Here is a 20,955-nt window from a genome sequence, read left to right as displayed (position 1 = left end):
TCCACTAGGCAATACCGCTTCTCAAGAGAGTAATTTAACATGAGCGAGGGGCCAGCGTGGGAGACTAGTTTGGGACGACCGAAGAAAGGAGGCTGGGGAACAGCAGGAAAAGGGAGCGGAAAGGTAAGATGGGGTCAGGGGGGTGCCAGAGAAGCTGAACATGAGAACTTCTGATTTGATGCAGTGGATGGCCTTGGATTTTGCCTTTAATTTTGTCAGTAGATAGATTGATAGATAGAGGGAGAGAGAGAGAGAGAGAGAGAGAGAGAGAGAGAGAGAGAGAGAGAGAGAGTGCGTGTGTGTGTGTATGTATGTATGTATGTATCTTGGGTTGCCTAGGCTTGCAGAGCACTTACTTTGATACTCCAAGTGGGGAAAAAAATGAGCTGGGAAGGAATGAAAAATTACAATGGGGAGCCCACAGCCTGGAACAGGGATATTCTAATTATCAAAGCATTAAACAGTCAAATTGGGTTCAGAGATTGCACTTGGTGATCAGGAGCAATGTGTGAGAGGGGCGGTTGCTGGGGCAATTCTGTCTAGAGCTCCCCTGCCTCACTGCAGGGAAGCGGAGATGTTTGAAATGAGGTAAATGGAAGTGCGGGAGCCTACGGCTGGGAGTCATGGCTCAGGGCGGGGGGAGGGGGCGGGGGGGGGGGTAGTCCTCTCTCTCCACTAGCAACCAATCCCAGGACACACCCTGGAGGGCATGGGATCAGTGCCCCCCAGGGCCTGTCCACCCTCGAGGCTGGAGAAGTCTGCTTCAGGGTGAATAGGCCAGGTCTGAGTGGCTACGGGGGCCTCAGGTAACAGCTGTCTTTCACCCACAGGTTTCACCAACTCAAAGCGGGAGTTCAATCAATCAAATCGATCAGTTCACGGGTGGAACACGGGGACTGCTCTTCTCACTGGAGGAAACATGCTGACCCACGTGCATCTGAACGCGGACCCTGTGCTCCACAACTGGGGCAGCCCCCTCCTCCTGATCCACCAGAGCTGGGCGGTGACAGACTCCCACAGCCATGAAGACCGCTCTCTCTCTCTGGACAAGCTCCCCCTTGCTACCTCAAGAGCCACCGGACTGACTTCGGGGGGAGAATTTGCTCAACAGCTGCCGTCATTCCCACACAGGCATCAAGACCCGACCTGACTAAAGGTGCCGCTGTTTATTGTACCAGATTCACTTGTATATTTTAGCATTATATTTCAGTTCACAGTCTGCAAAGAAAAAAACCCTGACATTGGAATCAGTTTGATTTTTTTTGGTGATTGAAGATATTAAGCACTACAAGAGCGTGGAAATTTCAATCTGATTAGGATCAAAATTCTTCAGGATCAAAACACTCCTTTTCCCCCTACAGTTTTACTAATTGTGTGCTACTTGACTTTGCAGAGTTATTCCACAGCATGAGAGCTAAATATGTGAAGTGCATTTTACTGTTGGAATGATCAACTCATTCGATTTGTTTTTCACGGGTGTAAGGTGCCGATCGACCCATAAATAGCAAATTGTCTGCAGGGGCTAAAGGGTGACACTACCTTCCTGTCAGTCAGCAAAACTGCCGGGCAATATTCTGTGTCAATGGGAATTGTCTCGTGAAGACACACAAAGGAGGAAATGAACAGACCAAATTTGAAAACAAAATCAGGGAAAGACAGAACACAGTGACTGGGAGAGAGATCTCTGTCCTGTCAGAAATCCCAGAGAAGCAATGTAGCCTAGCAGAAAGACCACACACCTGGGAATCAGAAGACTTGGGTTCTAATCCTGTTTCTCCCACTTGCCTACTGTACAACCCTGGGCAAGTCACTTCACTTCTCTGTGCCTCAGTTCTCTCATCTGTAAAATGGGGATGAAATACCTGTTCTCCCTCTCTCCATGTGAGCCCCACATGGGACAGGGACTACATCTAATCTGATTGTCTTTTACCTACTCCAGTGTTTAACACAGAGCTCAGTACATGATAAGTTATTGAATCATGGGACCTTGGTTCTAATCCTGGTGCTGCTATTTACAGGCTGTGTGATCTTGGGCAAGTCACTTAACTTCTCTGTATTTCAGTCCCCTTACCTGCAAAATGGGGATTTGATACCTGTTCTTCCTCCTATTTTATCTCCCTCCTGATTATTTTGTATCTACCCCAGCACTTCGTACAATGCTTGGTATTTAGTGAGATCTTAAACCAGCACCACAATTATTATTAACTGATAGCACATTATTATGGTTATTTTTGCTATCTTCTGGCTCCTGGAAGTGAGATGAAAGCAGACCTGTGACACTTGCTTCTACAGAGTTGTGGTCCTCCAAGTGTGAGAGGCGGGAGCTGTTTCTTAGCCAAACCTGAGTGACCACTCTCACATGGCAATCAATTAATGGTATTTATTGGATCAATCAATCAATCGTATTTATTGAGCGCTTACTATGTGCAGAGCACTGTACTAAGCGCTTGGATTGGATGCTTACTGTGTGCAAAACACTGTACTAAGTGTGCAATGCAGAGGAATTGGTAGCATCTCCCCTGTCCATGAGGTGCTTATAGTGACAGGTTTTCAAAGAAATCTGATTAGGATTGATTAGGATTCCAAAAAAGCAGCATGGCTTAGTGGAAATGATGATGATGGTATTTGTTAAGCACTTACTATGTACCAAGCACTGTTCTAAGCACGGGGGTAGACACAAGGTAATCAGGTTGTCCCCTGTGAGGCTCAGTCTTAATCCCCATTTTACAGATGAAAGAATTGAGGCACAGAGAAGTTAAAGTGACTTGCCCAAAGTCACACAGCTATGGTGGAGCCAATAATAATAATAATGATGGTATTTGTTAAGCGCTTATTATGTGCAAAGCACTGTTCTAAGCGCTGGGGAGGTTACAAGGTGATCAGGTTGTCCCGGTTGGGGGGGGGAGGGGCTCACAGTTTTAATCCCCATTTTACAGATGAGGTAACTGAGGCACAGAGAAGTGAAGTGACTTGCCCAAAGTCACACAGCTGACAGTTGACGGAGCCGGGATTTGAACCCATGACCTCTGACTCCAAAGCCCGTGCTCTTTCCACTGAGCCACGCTGCTTGGGAGTTAGAAGGACCTGGGTTCTAATCCCAGCTCTGATGCTTATATGCTGTGTGACCTTGGGCAAGTCACTTAAATTCACTGTGCCTCAGTTCCTTCATCTGTAAAACAGGGATTAAGATTGTGAGCCCTGTGTGGGTCACAGACTGTGTCCAACCTGATTAGCTTGTATCTACTCCAGCAGTAAATACAGTTCCTGACACAAGTAAGCGCTTAAGTACCGTTTTTAAAAAAATTAGCTCGTATCTACTCCAGCAGCAAATACAGTTCCTGACACAAGCACTTAAGTACCATTCTTAAAAAAATACACCACACCTAAGTGTATACATACACACACACACACACACACACACGCACATGCAGCCTCTGACATATCGTACATGCTATTAATGTATACATTTTCAAAGCCTGGGACAGTGATCTCTATCTGTCCAAATGTCAATTCCTCTAAACGCCCCTGCTTCTCGCCACCCTGGCCCAAGACATTGCCTATGCAATTAAGACACTGTCCCAAGCAAATCATTCATTTTATAAAATTAACGACGAACCAAATGTTTCTTACTGGGAGATGTGACAGCCATTGGACCTGAGCAACAAACGCCACTTCTCAACCTGGGACGGGTCGCCCCAAACACCAACCCTGAATCTGCTGTAGAGTCTCCCTTCATTCTGAGAGTGGAGCTTTGACCTATGGCTGCAGGCAGTGTTACCCATGGACAGGATTTCTGGGTTTTGTGGGGAGGCATCATTACCCAAGCTCTCGTTCTGGTTTTGGAGGCTGACCCTCAGAAGGTGTCAGCACAGAAATTGCAAGTCTTACAAGCATGAGGCAGGGGAGGGCCCGCGGAAGGAAGAGGATCCCTCCACAGCTTTTCCCAAAGAAGACAGGAATTGTCTAGGGGCTGGGCCTTGGTTCTGTGCTGCTGATCCTTGTCAGTAGGGTCTCGGTGTCAGAGTAGCACCAGAACCAGCCCTTCAGAGTTGGAGCCAAGACAGATAATAATGATAACATTTCTTAAGTGCTTACTAAAGGCCAGGCCCTGTACTAATTGCCTTCCTCTCTTATTTGTTTCCAGCCCTTCCCCCTGACAGGCTGCATGCCAATCCCTTGGGGGGCTGTGGAGTGGTACAGCCCACTCGGGACAGAGGTGGGACAGGAAGACCATCACGAGGACAACGGGAGGGGGACTGCTCATTTGTAGTTGGGATCCCTGTCTCCATGCCAAGTCCAGCCCCTGAGCTGGGGCACCTACATGGAGAGGAGGAAGGTTGAGACCCCTGAGGCCATGGGTGGAGGGTGCTCTCTTGGAATCACCCTTGCTCAAATAGCAAACTGACCAGACACTGCTGGAATCCAGCAGTGAAGGGAAAAGGGCCTCCCCCCAAAGCCGTTCCCCATCCCACCCCACCTCACCCCTTCCTTTTTGTCTTTCCCCAGTCTTGCTCACAGGTTGGCAGGCAACACACTGAGCTGCCCCTTGCAAAGGGAGAGGGGCTGCGGGTCCTGAGAAAAAGCCCCTTCTTGCTAGAGGCCTGCTCTTTGTGGCACAGCTAGCCCCAGAAGGTTAGACATATGGGGAGAAATTCTGCACTGGGGCATCCATGTCCCTCTCAACAGCCGGCTCAACTTCAGCCCAAGTCAAACTGAGGGAGGGGCTATCCCAAACATTTTTGGATGGGAAACTGAAAAAAGTAAACCCTCAAACCCTCCCCAATACACTGTTAACAGATTTTTACCCCCAAGAACCACCCAAATAAATAGAAAATGGTCCAGAGATGTTGGCAAGGAGGTAGGGCATGTTGTAACCAAACCACCCAACCTGGAAGAGAGACCTCCCCACTCCACTGCTTCCCAGTGCAGCTTAACCAGGATTGGTGTGAGGACACCCAGCTGGGATCTTTCGGTCTCTCCATGAGGCTGGTTAATTAATTAATTGTGGTATGTGTTAAGCGCTTACTATGTGCCAGGCACTGTACTAAGCACTGGGGTGGATACAAGCAAAATCGGATTGGACACAGTCCCTGCCCCATATGGGGCTCACAGGCTCGAGCCCCATTTTCCAGATGAGGTAACTGAGGACCAGAGAAGTGGAGTGACTTGCTCAAGGTCACACAGCAGATAAGTGGCGCAGTCAGGATTAGAACCCATGACTTTCTGACTCCAAGCCCGTGCTCTTTCCAGTACGCCATGCTGCTTAAACTGTAGAACCTGCCCTCAGAGTGGCTCCTGGCCGGCACGGACCCCGACAGAATTATGTAACAGTTCATTCTATGACTGGTTGAACGAAGAACCACCTCTCGGGATTGGGTGCTAAAGCCGATAACAGAATAGTGTTGCTGTCTTCCCTCCCAAACTGGTCTTTTTATTGTTGTATTGTACTCTCCCAAGTGCTTAGTACAGTGCTCTGCACACGGTAAGCACTCAATAAATACAATTGAGTGAGTGAATGAAGGAATGATCTGCTGTCTCAGGCACCAGGCTTAGGGATGGGTTGGGAAAAAAAATTGAAAGTAAAACCACGCTAGAGTTGAGTGTGGAATGGCTGTTCCCGACAAGATATCCGGGCAAGACGCAGGAACTTACAGTCTAGGTGACTGTGTCTTATGCCCTCGACGTCTTCAGCATGAATGAAGTGGTAGCATCTCTTCCCAACGATGTCTACAGGGGTCAGGTCCATGTAATCACTGATCCTATAAAGAGACAATCCAGCCCAAAATTCAGGAGAGGAAAAAAAAATACCAGAGCCATTAAATGACTCGCAGAAATGGAAATCTGCCGAAATGCAGTCCCTCACGCTTGGGTATTCACAAAGGTGCTGCTATTCGATCGAAGAGCCTGTGTCGAAATGGCACCTCACTTAAAATCAAACTAGGGTTTTGGGGTCCATAAAAAAGAAGCATGTTGGTATACGTTAATCTGTTTTAGTAATTAAGATGTAAACAGAGAAGTGTTTTCTTCTTGGCCTGCAGAATGCACACTTAGACAACATAATTCCGTGAAATTACAGAGTGTCAGCAACAACGCAAAATCTTCAATAAAGACCAAGATGATTCAAGGTCACATAAGAAAATAACAGCATGCTCTGTTTAGAGCAAATGATTAGCGACACCCCTGATTTCAACCGATTGGTCTTCTACAGGGGTGATGACACAGAAAAGAGGTTCTTTGCCCCTTCCAGTCAAAATTGGCATTTCTGGGGATTTCATTTCATTGCTAAGCCATATAGATGCCAGCCCAACTTCCCCAACTCCCTGCCCTGGGGCTTTCTGTTTGAATGGGGATCAGCTTGCGCTCCAGGCCTTCGGAACCTGGCCTCCGCCATCTACTCTGAGCTAAAACTTTTATACCTTCTCAGCACCTGGTCTGGGACACCTGATCACAAGGGGTCTTTGGGTGGGAGAGTAGAGAAACAGATTGAGAGTTGGAAGTCGCATGGGACGAGAGCCTGCTCTGTTTGGCCACATATCTCAAATGGGTTAGGTTGAAAGGCCGGGTCCAAAGTGGGCCCATCCCAGCCACCAAAAGGCTTGAGAGGGGGTGATCTGGGGCTCTGATTCGGGGCAGGAAGGATGATGCCCCCACCTCTTGGAAAGACCCTCCCCCGCCCCTGAGGAGGAACCCAGAAAGCACATACCTGTTTTCACAGTAAATGATATTGAGATCCATATTGACACGGGTGACAAACATGTGACAGTCAATCCTGACCTCGTTGATGGTGGGGGGTGGCAGGGCGTGGGCTACCACCACCAGTCCCATGATCTGGCTGGGGACCGTCCGGCCATGGGACAGCGAGACTCGCAGACGCAACCTGCCAGTTATATGAATCACCTGCAAGAGAACAGAGGGCAGCTGGGGCATGAGAAACTTCAACCAGAGGCCGGACATCCCCACTTTTTTGTGCAAGAGCCTTTGTGTCAACAATATAATTCGCCCGCTAGACGGGAAGCTCTTCAAAGGCAGGGAATGTGTCTACTACTTTTGTTGTACTCTTCCAAGTGTTTAGTACAGTGTTCTGCACACAATAAACACTACTGATGAATAATAATGATAATTATGGTATCCATCTATATGCCAAACACTGTATTGAGTGCTAGGGTATACACAATATAAGCAGTGTAACAGGGAACTGCTATACCTAAGCCCTACTTCCATTTGGCTCCCAAGCCTCACCCAACAGAATTCTTGTCCGTGGGAAACAGAACCGAAGCTTAGTGTCAAGGCCCATCAGAGTCTCACAACTTTAAAACCAAACCCCCTCCTTTCCACAAGCTATGTTTGTACCCAGAGCCACCGAGTGCACCTTGGGGGCTGATTCCAGGGCAACCACCCACATTCACCACTGACACAATTCTGCAAAGACTAGCCACAGTAAAAATATTTGAAGTCATCCCTAGAGGCGAGAATGTCAAAACACCTTCCTCCTCAGCCTCTGATTTTTGCAAGAGCTCAATACCTATTACAGATACTGGATTCAGTTCACAGGAGGGATGCTGTTAGTCTCATCTCCTCCTAGCCAGGCTTAAAGAGATGTTTATTTATTATTATCTATCTCATTTTATCAGAGACATTCAGCTCTGGAAAAACCCCCGATCCATAAGCACCTAGAAATAATGGGCATGTAAATCCCCACTTGGAGTGCGAGGCAAACATATCTTCAGGAGTCCGGACTGAATGATTCTTTGGAAGGCAATGACAGCCCTTGAGAAAATGACTCCGCAGATTAGGTGGAAAATCTATTTATTTTCCCGAGATGCTTTAAAAGCACTTTGGGCCAAATTCTTTAAAAGGGCTGATCTCTTTGGTCCCATCAACGGTATTTATTCATTCATTCATTTCGTTCAATCGTATTTATTGAGCACTTACTGTGTGCAGAGCACTGTACTAAGCGCTTGGGAAGTACAAGTTGGCAACGTATAGAGATCAGTTACTGTGTGCAGAGCACTGTACTAAGTACTTGGGAGAGTGCAATATGACCAAGTTGGTAGACATGTTACCTGCCTGCCTGCAGTCTAGAGGTAATGTCACCCAGATGTTCTCATTTTATGGTTTGAACAGTGTGTCCCTTCCAAACCTTCCCATCTGCTGTTTTGGAGGTTGGAACCTGCCGTAGGGGCTCTGAAGCTCTGTGTCCACCAGAGTCTGGGGTCCATGGAGAGACATCCATCTCCCCTCCCTGCCTTGTTCTCCTCCACTGATAATCACAGGATTGGGATTCAACAGGGCCAGGTTCTAATCCCAGCTCAGCCACTTGGCTGCTGTGTGACCTCGGCCAAGTTGCTTTCCTGAGTCTCAGTTTCCTCACCTGTGAAATGGGAATTCAATACTTGTTTGCTCTCCCTTCTTAACTGTGAGGCAGGGATTATGTCGGGCCCAATTATCTTGTATTTACCCCAGTGCTTAACACAGGATTGGGCACATAGCAGGCCCTTAATAAATACCACAGTTACCATTATTATCTTCATCCTTAGTGAGGTTGAGCCCTACCCCACTGGAGAAGGGCTGGCAGAAGCTGAAGCTGCAGCAAACCTGCTACCTCAGTCAGAAGGTTGGGATGGTGGAAGCAAGCATCTGGACCAGGCTTGGCCCTGCCAGGGCTCTGAGGAACCTAAAGCTGTTCTTTCAGCAGGAACATGCCAACTCTGATTGCTCATGTGCTTGCTGATGACCAATTTATTGCTTTGGATTCATATCTTAGGCTGCTTCTTCCCCCGTAAAACTAATCAGTTCCCCTACTTTTAGGATGGGAACCCCCCCCCCCCCCGCCCCACCCACCCACCCATTAGCCAGGACTATGTCCATGGTCTTGTGGAAATAGCGGGCCCGGGAGTCAAAGGACCTGGGTTCTAATCCTGCCTCTGCCACTTGTCTGCTGTGTGACCTTGGGAAACTCACAACTTCTCTGTGCCTCAGTGTCCTCATCTTTAGAATGAGAATTCAATCCTACTCTCTCCTACCTAGACTGTAGGCCCCATGTGGGACATGATACCCTTGTATTCATTCATTTATTCAATCGTATTTATTGAGCACTTACTGTGTGCAGAGCACTAAGCGCTTGGGAAGTACAAGTATCTACACCAGTGCTCGGCACATAGCAAGCACTTAAATGCCATTTTTAAAAATCCACAAGAAAACATTCTTGTACTTGTCTCCAGCACAGGGCACTACACAGTGCTCAGCACAATGTGAGTGCTTAACTAAGACAATAATTGAGAATAACAATACTAACAGGAAGGCTAATGGGGGGGCTGGGCAGACCAGCTTGCTTTTTGAGACCTTCCCGCTGAGCACCTAGAGCAGTTTGTTTCAATCAAGGTCACAAATACAATTTTACTATCCTCTTCCAGGGCACCGCCGGGCCACACCCACCCTGCCCCCAAAGGAGCTGGTGGCATCGACACAGCCAAAGTGGTGCCCCTTGGCAGGTTACAGAAGCAGTGCCCAGGGAGTGCTATGGGCTTAGCTTCTGGCCAGTTGGCAATGATGGTCCTCAGAAATGAGTGGATTCTAGAAGGGGGGCAATTATAACAGTAACTGTGGAATTTATTAAACATTTACTGTGTGCCAAGCACTGGGGAAGATAGAGGATAATTAGATGGGACACAGACCCTGCCTCACTTGGGTCTCAGAGTTTAATGGGGAGAAAGAACAGGTAGTGAATTCCCATTTTACAGATGAAGAAATTGAGGCACAAAGAAGTCAAGTGGTGGAGCTGAGATTAGAATCCAGGTCCCTTGATTCCCAAACCTGTGCTCTTTTCTCCAGGCCAAGTTGCTCCTCAGTCAAAGTTGCAGTCAAAGCGGCTTTTCCATCACCACTTCAGATGCCCAGATTCTCCCTTTTCCCTAGATCAGTGCCAGAGAAGTTTTAATGAACAATCAGGAGAGGCCATTACAGATTTTCCTGCACTTCCCCTCTGCAAAGGACCTTCAGGCTCTGAGTATTTATGCTTCAATTCTAAGACCGAGGTCCTGGCTCACGCCAAGTACCAGACATGACTCCCTCCGGCTCTGTTGCCTCTGCCCAAATCCAAGCTCTTCGGTCCCTCCCGACCAGATGCAGCTGGGCCTGGATCTGGGCTCCCCCATCTGACTCAGTGTTTAGGCCTGACAGGCTGACCCCATCAATCCAATTTCATTCCTCCCAAACTCAGCTCCCCAGAGATGAAAGGTTATTTCAGAGCTCCTGTGCTCTTACTCAGGCCAATGCTACAGGTTTATATGGCCAGATTGCCCCCCGTCCCACAGGCTGGGCAGCCCAATGGTTGCCTGTCCAGGAGCAGAAAGCACCAGGCCCAAACCCTCCCAATGAAAACTCCAGAAACTTTGGTGAAAATGACCAAATAGGCCCAGCTTGATGCTTGGCTGCTGTCCAGCTCTGTTTTCTCTGTGATACAAAAAGCAGAAGTGGATGATGCCAGGTGGATAGTGAAACTTGGTTTCTGACGAGTGTGGGAGTGTTAACAAGCGGCATTGCTTGGACAGATAAGATATTTCTCTTCCTGCCCATGGGCTCTCTTCAGTCATCTGTTAGCCATAAGCGTTTCAATGTGCTCTGCTAATATCTCCTCATTAGAACCAAGCACATCACAAGGACCTTGATAAAACCTTGTGCTTAGGGCAAAGAAGGCTTGAGGCTAGAAAATGCATCTTTGCTGGATTTGTGACTCAGGAACTGGATCCCACCTGATAATTTTACATCTATCCTGGCGCTAACCACAGTGTTTGGCACCTAGTTATTCAATTGTATTTAATTAGTGCTTAAGACATATCAGAATCATTATCATTCTAGCAGGAAAACTTCTCTTCATACAAAGAGAGTGTGATGTATTATGTACACGATTTTCCACATTTAATTTGAGATTTAGAGCAGGGCCAGGTACCTGGTGTCAGCAAAAAGCTGCAGCCACATAAAAAAGCGGCAAATCCACCAGATTTAGGGAATTTTCAGAAACCAAACTTCTGGGAGAATTTCAGATGCTCCCCTCACACCCCCAACCCCTGGCTGGCTTTTCTGTTTCTCAGCTGGTGCTGGAGCAACTGGTCTGATTGGCCAGAGGAGCATCTCAGAGGGAAGCTCCAGGACCCAGTGAGACAAAGGCCTGGCTGAACCCTTGTCTCGGACCCTGGAAGTTCAATCCAACCATCACCTGGGTGCATTGCAGCCTCAGGTGAGCAACTGCACAGACGTAAGTTTTCGAGCGAGCCTTTTGGTAGCCCTCCTCTGCTCCAGCCTGGAGTACCCGGCCATTTCCAGAGATCTATTGGCCGCTCTGAGGTATCAGGGCTTGGGAAGGAGAGAGGAAGGTTTAGAGGCAGGAACTTCGTTGCTCTGCGGGCTCAGCCCCAAGGTGAAGGGAAGGAGGCAGCAGCAACCATGGGTTGGATAGAATGGACAAATTCCCTGCTTCCCCGCTCAAATGCTGTCCAAGGTGCCCCTTCCATTGGGGCAGCTGGGTCAGTGGCCCCAGATACTGGGGAGGGGGTTGTTTGAGGCACTGGAGAGTTCCCTAGAGCGCAGCAATTCTGCTTGAAGACCACTGGAGATTTCTGAATCTCTCAGGGAGCTAATCAGCTCCTCACACACCCAGGTTTATAGGTCTGGCACTTTTGAGTATGGACTCTGGGATACTTAGAGCCTGGAGTCTGGGTTTTTCACTGGACTAGGGCTTGGGAGAGTACAATACAGTGCTATAGACTGTAAGCTTGTTGTGGGCAGGGAATGTGTCTACCAACTCTGTTGTACTGTAATAATAATAATAATGAGAACAGTAATTATGGTATTTGTTAAGCGCTTACTATGTGCCAAGCACTGTTCCAAGCGCTGGGGTAGATGCAAGGTAATCAGGTTGTCCCACGTGGGGCTCACAGTCTTCATCCCCATTTTACATATGAGGTAACTGAGGTAACAGAGAAGTTAAATGGTCACACAGCAGACAAGTGGCGGAGCCAGAATTAGAACCCATGTCCTCTGACTCCCAAGCCTGTGCTCTTTCCACTAAGCCACACTGCTTCTCTGTACTCACCCAAGCACTTGTATAGTGCTCTGCACACAGTAAGAGCTCAATAAATACAGTTGATTGACTGAATGAATGCAAAAGAATTAGCAGACATGGTCCCTGCATAATGAGCTTACAGTCTACTGATGCATTTGACCTGCACAGTTTCTGTGGAAACAGATTCCATATGCTTCCCATCCACTGGCTTGGAGGAAGAAGTGTTTTCTCTAGCTTGTTTTAGCTTTTGGGGGTACCCCTCTTGCCCTGCTACATGGTGCCAAAGTCCAAAGAAAACAGAGGCCCACATATACACGTGTGTTAAATCGAGCAAGTAGATCAGAAAGGCAAAGCAGGTGGAAGGTATTTTGGGCTCCTGCTTTTTCTCTGGGTTGAAGCCAGCACTAGCCGACTGGGTTGACTCTGCTGGCTGTGGTGGCTAGTTTTTGAATGGTTTAGCCACTCTGCTGGCTAGCTCTTCATTGGCCCTGGGTCACCTTCCTGGAATAACCCCCAACTTGATGACTTTGCTTGGGAGTTGGGGTAATTCATCACCCTTACCGTGTCTTTACTGGATCGTTTTCCAGAACAACAACAACAAGAAAATACTAAACATATTAAAGATGCACACTATACACCCAGAAACCAACAGTCTTTGTCCTTTCTTTCTGCGGGGCTTGGGGGGAACCCTTGCTCTCTTGTTTCGCCCCAGGATGCCCCTGTATGTGGCCTGATGAACCCAAAACAAACAGTACCACAGCTAGTACCAACTTGTGCACCAATGAGTCAATTCCATCCCCTCTGTTCTTGCCCATATCCATTTCCCCCAGTCACCTTTCCCTTTCTTAAAAGACAAAGTCCAGACCTGTTGCATTAAAGACTAATCACAGGACGAGTCCAGGCAAGTTCCCAAGGAAACCCCCCAATTTCATCACGCCCAGGTGAGCTCAGCTGTCCTTTGGACCACAAAAGGTGCATGGGACCTCAGGAGCTGCCTTGTGGCTGGTACTACCTCTGACAGTGTCCCTACAGTACTCTGACAGCACTCTGCCATATTGGGAGGTGGAGAGCCTTTTGAAGGAAGCTGCCTTGTTGGGAAAGCTGGGAGAGGGTCCTGGGAGACAGTGCTCTGACAGTGCTCTCGGGGTCATGAAGGGAAGCCTCAAAGCTGCATATTTTCCCCCCTGGTTTGAGGGGAAAAGTGGCTTTTCTCAATTGTGAGCCAGGCCATAACCAGACTGCTTGTCCCCACGGTCCTCTGGCACAGGTGCTTGAAAACTCTTCTGCTCAGGAGTAGGTAAAGGCTTCACCCCCACATTTCCAGGCAGTCAGTCACTAGGTGCCCTTCAGTTCTGCATGTCTCAGATTTCTCCACCAGAAACCTTCTTGGCTTCCACCCAAAGATCTGCAATGGTGGAGGAACTCACTAGACTTCGCTAGCAAGTGAAAACAGAAGTGGCCGAGGGCAGGGGAAGGGAGGTGTCCGGGCCCAAGGAGTCCCTCAGAATGGGGCCCAACTCTTATTTCCTGGAGCAGAAAGGAATGCATAAGTGGGAGACCCTCATCCCAGGAAGGGAATGTAGAACTGGGGACACTCTCCCCAGCAGGGAAGACACTAAGGGGCTGCAGCTGTTCCCAGAATGTTTCAATGGAAGGCATGCTCATGTGCTTTGCAACTGACTAAATCATGAAAATGCCCATTTCAAACAAACATGTACATAAATCCAGAACCCAGAAGCTAAAAGATGAAGACTGTGAGCCCCATAAGGGACATGGACTGTGTCCAATTTGATCACCTTGCATCTACCTCAGTGCTTGGAACACTGCCTGGAACATAGTAAGCGCTAACAAATATTATAAAAAAATCAACACCCCTTCCACCCCCCCCGGCAAAACACTACTACTAAGAACTACCATCACTCCATCATAGATCTTCCTCATTCAGCCCAGGAAGGCACATTCCTTGTACACTCAATCAATCAATGGGATTTATTGGAACAGAACATGCCTTTAGATGTCTCCTACATTGCCCTCTCTTCTGTAAAGGCAATGAGCCTTTACAATAAGAAGGAACTTCCTGGGTACTACGTCAGATGAGAATAGTATTACTACCACTATTATTACTATTACTACTAATAATAACTTACTATGAGCCAGGCGTTGGGGTTTATATAGGATAACCAGGTTGGACAGAGTCTCTGTCTTACAAGGAGCTCCCAATCTAAGTAGGAGGGAGAACAGGCATGAATCCCTATTTTACAGATGAGGAAAGTGAGGCATAGAGAATTCAAGTGAATTTCCAGGCCCGTGCTCTTTCTACTAGACCATGCTGCTTCTCTTTTCACTTTATGATTTCGTTTTCTACTTCAAGTATAACTTCAAAGTGACACTTGCATTTTTAGCCACAAAACCAGCCTCAAAATGGCCACATTCCTGCCCTTCATAGATAGCCACCTGCTTTGTGCCCGTTCCCACCCCCAGTGATATGGAGGGGAGAGGGTAAGAAACAGTCCCGTACTCTGAAGGACTGAGCAGGTCAAGTGTCACACCAGTTCTGGCAGGAACTGGGTGTCGGGAGTCTCCCCGCAAAGCCACCACATAGAAACCATTACTCCTAACACCCTTAAAAGGAAAAAAAGAAGCCACCCTAGAATTTCCGGAAGAGCCAACTGAGAAACAAAATTAAAATGGAAGTCACCGCTACAGCCTGAAACAGTAAGTCTGAAAACGTATTTATTTTTTTAAAGAATACTATTTGAAGTAATTGGCACAAAAGCTGTTCTAGTGCGGATTGCTGCAAGTGTGCTCTTGGCAAGAACATCACAAGCACGAGAAAAACTTTCATATGCTCAAGCAGCCAAATACAACCTGACACCGGGAACCCAAGTGGAGCAACAAACAGAAAAGAAACTGGGTCCCTCAATTTAATACAAACCTACATACAAAGGGATCAATTTTTACAGTTCCTGGTTTAGCAGACAATCCAGCTGTCCTCAGAGTGAATATAGAGTAGTTATACATAAGAAATTAGAATGATCAATTCTGGGGAATTTCTCAAGAGTCCTTTTGATATATAATACTGCAAATATAATGACTAAAAAACCAGGCATCAATGCATTAAATAGATCAGGCTGAGATCTATTTAGAAAAGGCAGATTTAAGCTGGAAGAAACAACTCTTTGATATGACCTCCAGAGCAGGCCATTTGCAGAACTGAAGATGAACAGATTTACCCTTGCCTATCTGCTTGCTTCATTTTTCTTAAAAATATAAATTCCCAAACAGATTCCATATAGGAAAAACATCTTTGCTTGGCAGAAACAGCGTCATCTGGGCGGTCCAGTACAATAAGGAGGGATGTTTATGAGGGTCTACTGCGCTCTAGCAAAAAAGGAAGCTTCATATTTGCACTATTTCATAGCAAAAGAGGAGGAGAGTTCATTTTTTTAAATAGCTGGCAAGCCATCTGTTGTCGACTCTTCCACTTGCTATTTATGTTTGGGATTTGGAGACTTTTCTGCCGTTTCCATCCTCCCCCCTCTCCAATGAAGCCTCAGTCAGTGACCGATGCTTCCCTTAGTTGGCAAACCCCAAAAGATGTCTCCCACTTCCCAGCCTGACTGAAGGTTTCTCTTGCAACTCCCTGGAGTTTAAACGTCCTTTCTGTCTTTTTTGCCCCCTCCCTCAGGATGGGTTTGAAGTCCCCTCTAAAAATACTGGCTGGAGGATATTTTTCCCGAGAACCATTTGAAGAAACTTGAAAGCTTTTGGTTCCTGAAGTGCGCGGGACTCTTTAACGAAGTAATCAGCCACGCTGTCTGCGGCAGGGCCGGCCTCATGCCAGCCCCCATGGAAGGCTGACATCTCTAGTGTGAAGGCTCATTCTGCAGAAGAGCCCTGGTTTTAATCTGAGAATGCAGAAGGATGGAGCCCTGGGGCCCTGCTGCGGTCAGAGGTAACCTCTGAAGGACAGAATGTCGACGAGGAGCAGAAATGCCAGTGGCAAAGTAAATCAATCTGGGATCTTGTAAGACAACTAAGAATAAATATTCCTCTGAAGGAGAAGGTCCCAGTCAGGGAAGAGGAAATGAGGGCTCCTCTAGGGGTTCTTTTTGTGGTATTTGTAAAGCGCTTACTATGTGCCAGGCACTGTTCTAAGTGCTGGGGTAGATACAAGGTAATCAGGTTGGACACAGTCCACGTCCCACATAGGGCTCACTGTCTAAATATCCATTTTACAGATGAGGCAAATGAGGCACAGAGAAGGGAAGTGACTTGCCCAAGGTCACACAGCACATAAGTGGTGGAGCTGGGATTATTAGAATCCAGGTCTTCCTGACCCCCAGGCCCATGGTCTATCCATTAGGCCATTCTGCTCCCCTCGTTCTGTTTGATGAGGGTGGCCATATGACCACCACGATGGGATCCAACGAGCCCATGGGATGTAAGTGTGGTTACCCTGGAGATTGAGGAGCTCGAGTCGACACCGCTCACCTTCACAAGGGGTTCTCTCAACTGGCCACTATAATAGCCAAGCTTTGTAGGGAACAGCCAGGACTGTGTCAGGTGACCCCTTTTGCACTACTGCCGTGGGATCTTTGAGAGGAGGGACTGTGTCTATCAACTCATATTGTAATTCTCCAAAGCACTTCATACAGTGCCTTGCGCACAGTATGTGCTTAATGAGCACCATCGATTGACTGACAGAACTGTGCCTTTGATGGAGGGTGGGAGGGGGGGTTTGGAGAATACCTCTAAACGAGGAGTTGCCGTCCAGACTGGCAGTTGCTGGGAAAGTGATTCAACTTTGGGAAGGTGGATTTTGGATAGACAGGTCAGAGTGGGTCAAGTCTTTCTGGCACTCCCAACATGATGGCCAAGCTAACCATCGCACGAGGTCCCTTAGGAGACGTGATTGTTCATAGCCCAGGTGTGAGGAGGATGTTGAACCCCTGTTCCTCCATCCCCTTACCTCTCTCTATCACCTGTATTGTTCTCTCTCAAATGCTTAGGACAATGTCCTGCACAAAAGTAAACACCTTAGAAATACCACTGATCGATTGAGGGAGTTTTTTTTCCTCTACTTCACAAACCCACCATTCACTAACTCTCCCCTGAATACAACCGTATCCCTTCTCCAACTGCCCCAGCCCTGAACATCTTCAACCCATGGGGAATGGGTTGAAAATTGGGTGAAAATGTATCCTGCTGATGACAAACTAGTACCGGCTGAGGGCCCCCAGCCCCCACCGTCCCCCTCAGACCCTGAAGCCAGGACAGTCAGTCTCCAACAGCTGGCAGGATTCCCAGACACCTCAACCGTCTCAGCCGGCGACACTGAGGCTCACGCTCACATTTTATTTTTCTAATCAGGCTAATGCCGCAAACAAGGGCCGGGCCGGTAACTAAGATGCCACGCCTTTGGATGCCATATGCAAGGAATCGGGGGATAGGATTTCTGAGCTTGGGTCTATTGTGCCTTGGTTTATCTCCCCTTGGAATCAATTTTTGTCATTTTTAATTGACAGATTTTCCCTTGTTTGCTTAACATTAATTGATTGTTAGGCTCCCGCAATTAATTCCAAAGGTGGCAAGTTCAACACAGAGAAATTAATTTTCTTTGACTAAAATACGTTTTGGGAAGTTCAGGTTATGGGAAATCACCTTCAGCTTAATCATCGCGGAAGCGAGGTGGTTGTGTCCTTGGCGTCTTTGCACGTTAAGTCTGCCAGCTAGCAATACCAACACTAGTAATGAAAGAGCACTGGCTTGGAATCTCCCACAATGGGCTAGACTTTGTAATCCATCTGTCGATTACATTTACTGAGCACTGTACTAAGAGCTTGGGAGAGTACACTATAAAAGCATTTGTAGTTACAATTCTTGAGTGCACACACAAGTCAGTCCCTGTGCCTTGATGGGTTATTGTTAGGTTTGTCCCATTTTCTGATTCTATTTTTTAGGTAGATTTGATGAGGGTACAGTGGGAAAGCCATTTGCTAGACACTAATTTGGAGTGAAGATCTAAGGCAGAGGATTCTCTCTGAGCAGAGATCCAATTGCACACACCTTGTGCAAACTGGAAGGTGCCTCCAATCCCCCCTCGAGAACCAGCAGGTGGAGGAATAAAGCAACCTGCCTATATGTTGCCAACTTGTACTTACCAAGACCTTAGTACAGTTCTCTGCACACAGTAAGCGCTCAATAAATACGATTGAATGAATCTGCCCTACAGAAACTACCATTAGTGACCTAAAATCCTTTAAACTTTCCTAGAACTGCTATCTAGTCACAACATCTAAGTGCTTACTATGTGCTGAACATTAAGATAGATACCAGGTTATGAGCCTGGACACAGTCCCTGTCACACCCGGGCCTCATAATAGGAATAATCTTATTCCTATTTAGCAGATGAAGAAACAAAAGCCTAGAGAAGTTAAGTGACTTGCCCAAGGTTGCCCAGCCGCACAAGCCTGAGCAAGAATTCAAACCCAGGTCTCCTCCTAGTCCCAGGTTCTTTCTGCAGGGTCACGTTCTGCTATACCACACAGTTTCAGTATGATGACGAGGACATTCTGTCCACAACACAAATGTGTTCTGGATAGAAGATGATCAATCAGTCCATCAATCGGTGGTGTTTATTGAACGCTTATAAATTGCAGAGCACTGGCCTAAATGCTTGCGAAAGAAAAAACAACATTTGGTAGACACTTTCCTTATTTACAAGTAGGTGTAAATAGTGGTTTGTGAAGAAAGGGTTGTGCGAAAATGCCATGGCGATAGCCAATGGTGTTCCACTCCCCAGCCTCGGTTCCAACCTCACCTGCTTGCTGGTCCTTGAGAAGCAAGTTATCGTGTCTTTATTAGCCTTTTTTCAACTGGTCCTTGTTGACTACCTCCCTGGCCGCGGGGCAAGAGGGGCAGACAGGAAAATATGAGGTGGCTGGTTCCTGGGAGTTAGCAGAAGTGCCATTATTTAGCGGTCAGGTTCTTCTAGACTGTGAACCCACTGTTGGGTAGGGACTGTCTCTATATGTTGCCAACTTGTACTTCCCAAGTGCTTAGTACAGTGCTCTGCACACAGTAAGCGCTCAATAAATACGATTGAATGAATCTGCCCTACAGAAACTACCATTAGTGACCTAAAATCCTTTAAACTTTCCTAGAACTGCTATCTAGTCACAACATCTAAGTGCTTACTATGTGCTGAACATTAAGATAGATACCAGGTTATGAGCCTGGACACAGTCCCTGTCACACCCGGGCCTCATAATAGGAATAATCTTATTCCTATTTAGCAGATGAAGAAACAAAAGCCTAGAGAAGTTAAGTGACTTGCCCAAGGTTGCCCAGCCGCACAAGCCTGAGCAAGAATTCAAACCCAGGTCTCCTCCTAGTCCCAGGTTCTTTCTGCAGGGTCACGTTCTGCTATACCACACAGTTTCAGTATGATGACGAGGACATTCTGTCCACAACACAAATGTGTTCTGGATAGAAGATGATCAATCAGTCCATCAATCGGTGGTGTTTATTGAACGCTTATAAATTGCAGAGCACTGGCCTAAATGCTTGCGAAAGAAAAAACAACATTTGGTAGACACTTTCCTTATTTACAAGTAGGTGTAAATAGTGGTTTGTGAAGAAAGGGTTGTGCGAAAATGCCATGGCGATAGCCAATGGTGTTCCACTCCCCAGCCTCGGTTCCAACCTCACCTGCTTGCTGGTCCTTGAGAAGCAAGTTATCGTGTCTTTATTAGCCTTTTTTCAACTGGTCCTTGTTGACTACCTCCCTGGCCGCGGGGCAAGAGGGGCAGACAGGAAAATATGAGGTGGCTGGTTCCTGGGAGTTAGCAGAAGTGCCATTATTTAGCGGTCAGGTTCTTCTAGACTGTGAACCCACTGTTGGGTAGGGACTGTCTCTATATGTTGCCAACTTGTACTTCCCAAGTGCTTAGTACAGTGCTCTGCACACAGTAAGCACTCAATAAATACGATTGATTGATTGATTGGGGGGCTTTGACCAGTCTTACAACTTGGGGAAAACCATCTCTCCCACAGACACTGGCAGTTTCCAGGCTGAGCAAATGCAAACCTAGGTGGCCCATCTCAAAATGCGCCTAACTCTCCTGTAAGTACCACCGTCAGGCCATTTCTCTCCTGGTGCTCATTATTGTGGTTGTTGTTATTAGTAAGAATAGTAGTGGTGGCAGTGGTAGTAATAATAATAATGCAATCTGATATTAATTTCCAAAAGTACTTTTACAACCATTCTCTGATTTGACTCTCCCCAAATTCCTGTAAGATCAAGAGATTCAGAATTACAATTCCCATGTTACATACAAGGAATGGGCTCAGAGAGGCTGAGTGGCTTGTTCAAGGTGACACAGCAAGCCCCTGACCAAGGAGGAACTAGAACCCAAATATTCTGCCACCCAGAATCGTGCATTTTCTGGTTAATAAAAATAGTTTTTTATTAGATGCACTGAATTAAGCTCTGGGGTAGATACAAGATAATTGGGGTGGATCCAGGCCCTGTCCCACATGGGGCTCCCAATCTAATAAGTAGGAGGGAGAACAAGTATTGAATCCCCATTTTACAGATGAGGAAACTGAGGCACAGAGAAGTTAAGTTGTCCACATAGTCCCTCAAGCCTTACAACATGCACATCTTGAAGAGGGAGTCAATTTTTTTTTAATAGTCCTTGCCCCCCACCTCCCTTATGTAGGCTTTGGGGCAATTTCAACCTAGTCTGTTTTGAACAATGCTACTGGCAAAAAGAAAAGAGAAGTCAGGAAAGCTACAGGGCTGTGTGGCTCACCCACACCTAGAACGGCACGCTTGTCATCCTGGGCACAAACACATCTACCCATCACTTAAGATCCGCTCCCCTCCC

At 47.1% G+C, this 20,955-nt stretch overlaps 1 protein-coding gene across 3 annotated transcripts in view; it reads right to left on the bottom strand.

Annotated features, from left to right (window-relative positions):
- Positions 1–20,955, bottom strand: part of NPAS3 (neuronal PAS domain protein 3) — a 686,751-nt gene that overhangs the window by 19,679 nt on the left and 646,117 nt on the right. For all 3 annotated transcript variants that reach the window (XM_038756404.1, XM_038756402.1, XM_038756403.1), the window contains exons 8-9: positions 6,704–6,897; positions 5,653–5,759 (exon numbers count right to left, since the gene is read on the bottom strand). In XM_038756404.1, the coding sequence (XP_038612332.1) occupies positions 5,653–5,759; positions 6,704–6,897 (301 nt within the window). The remainder of the gene's footprint in view (positions 1–5,652; positions 5,760–6,703; positions 6,898–20,955) is intronic.

Source organism: Tachyglossus aculeatus, chromosome 14 (genome assembly GCF_015852505.1).
Source record: "Tachyglossus aculeatus isolate mTacAcu1 chromosome 14, mTacAcu1.pri, whole genome shotgun sequence".
In the NCBI taxonomy this organism is placed as follows: domain Eukaryota; kingdom Metazoa; phylum Chordata; class Mammalia; order Monotremata; family Tachyglossidae; genus Tachyglossus; species Tachyglossus aculeatus.
Note: the sequence above shows the minus strand (reverse complement) of the source record. Positions and strands in the feature narration are given on the sequence as shown.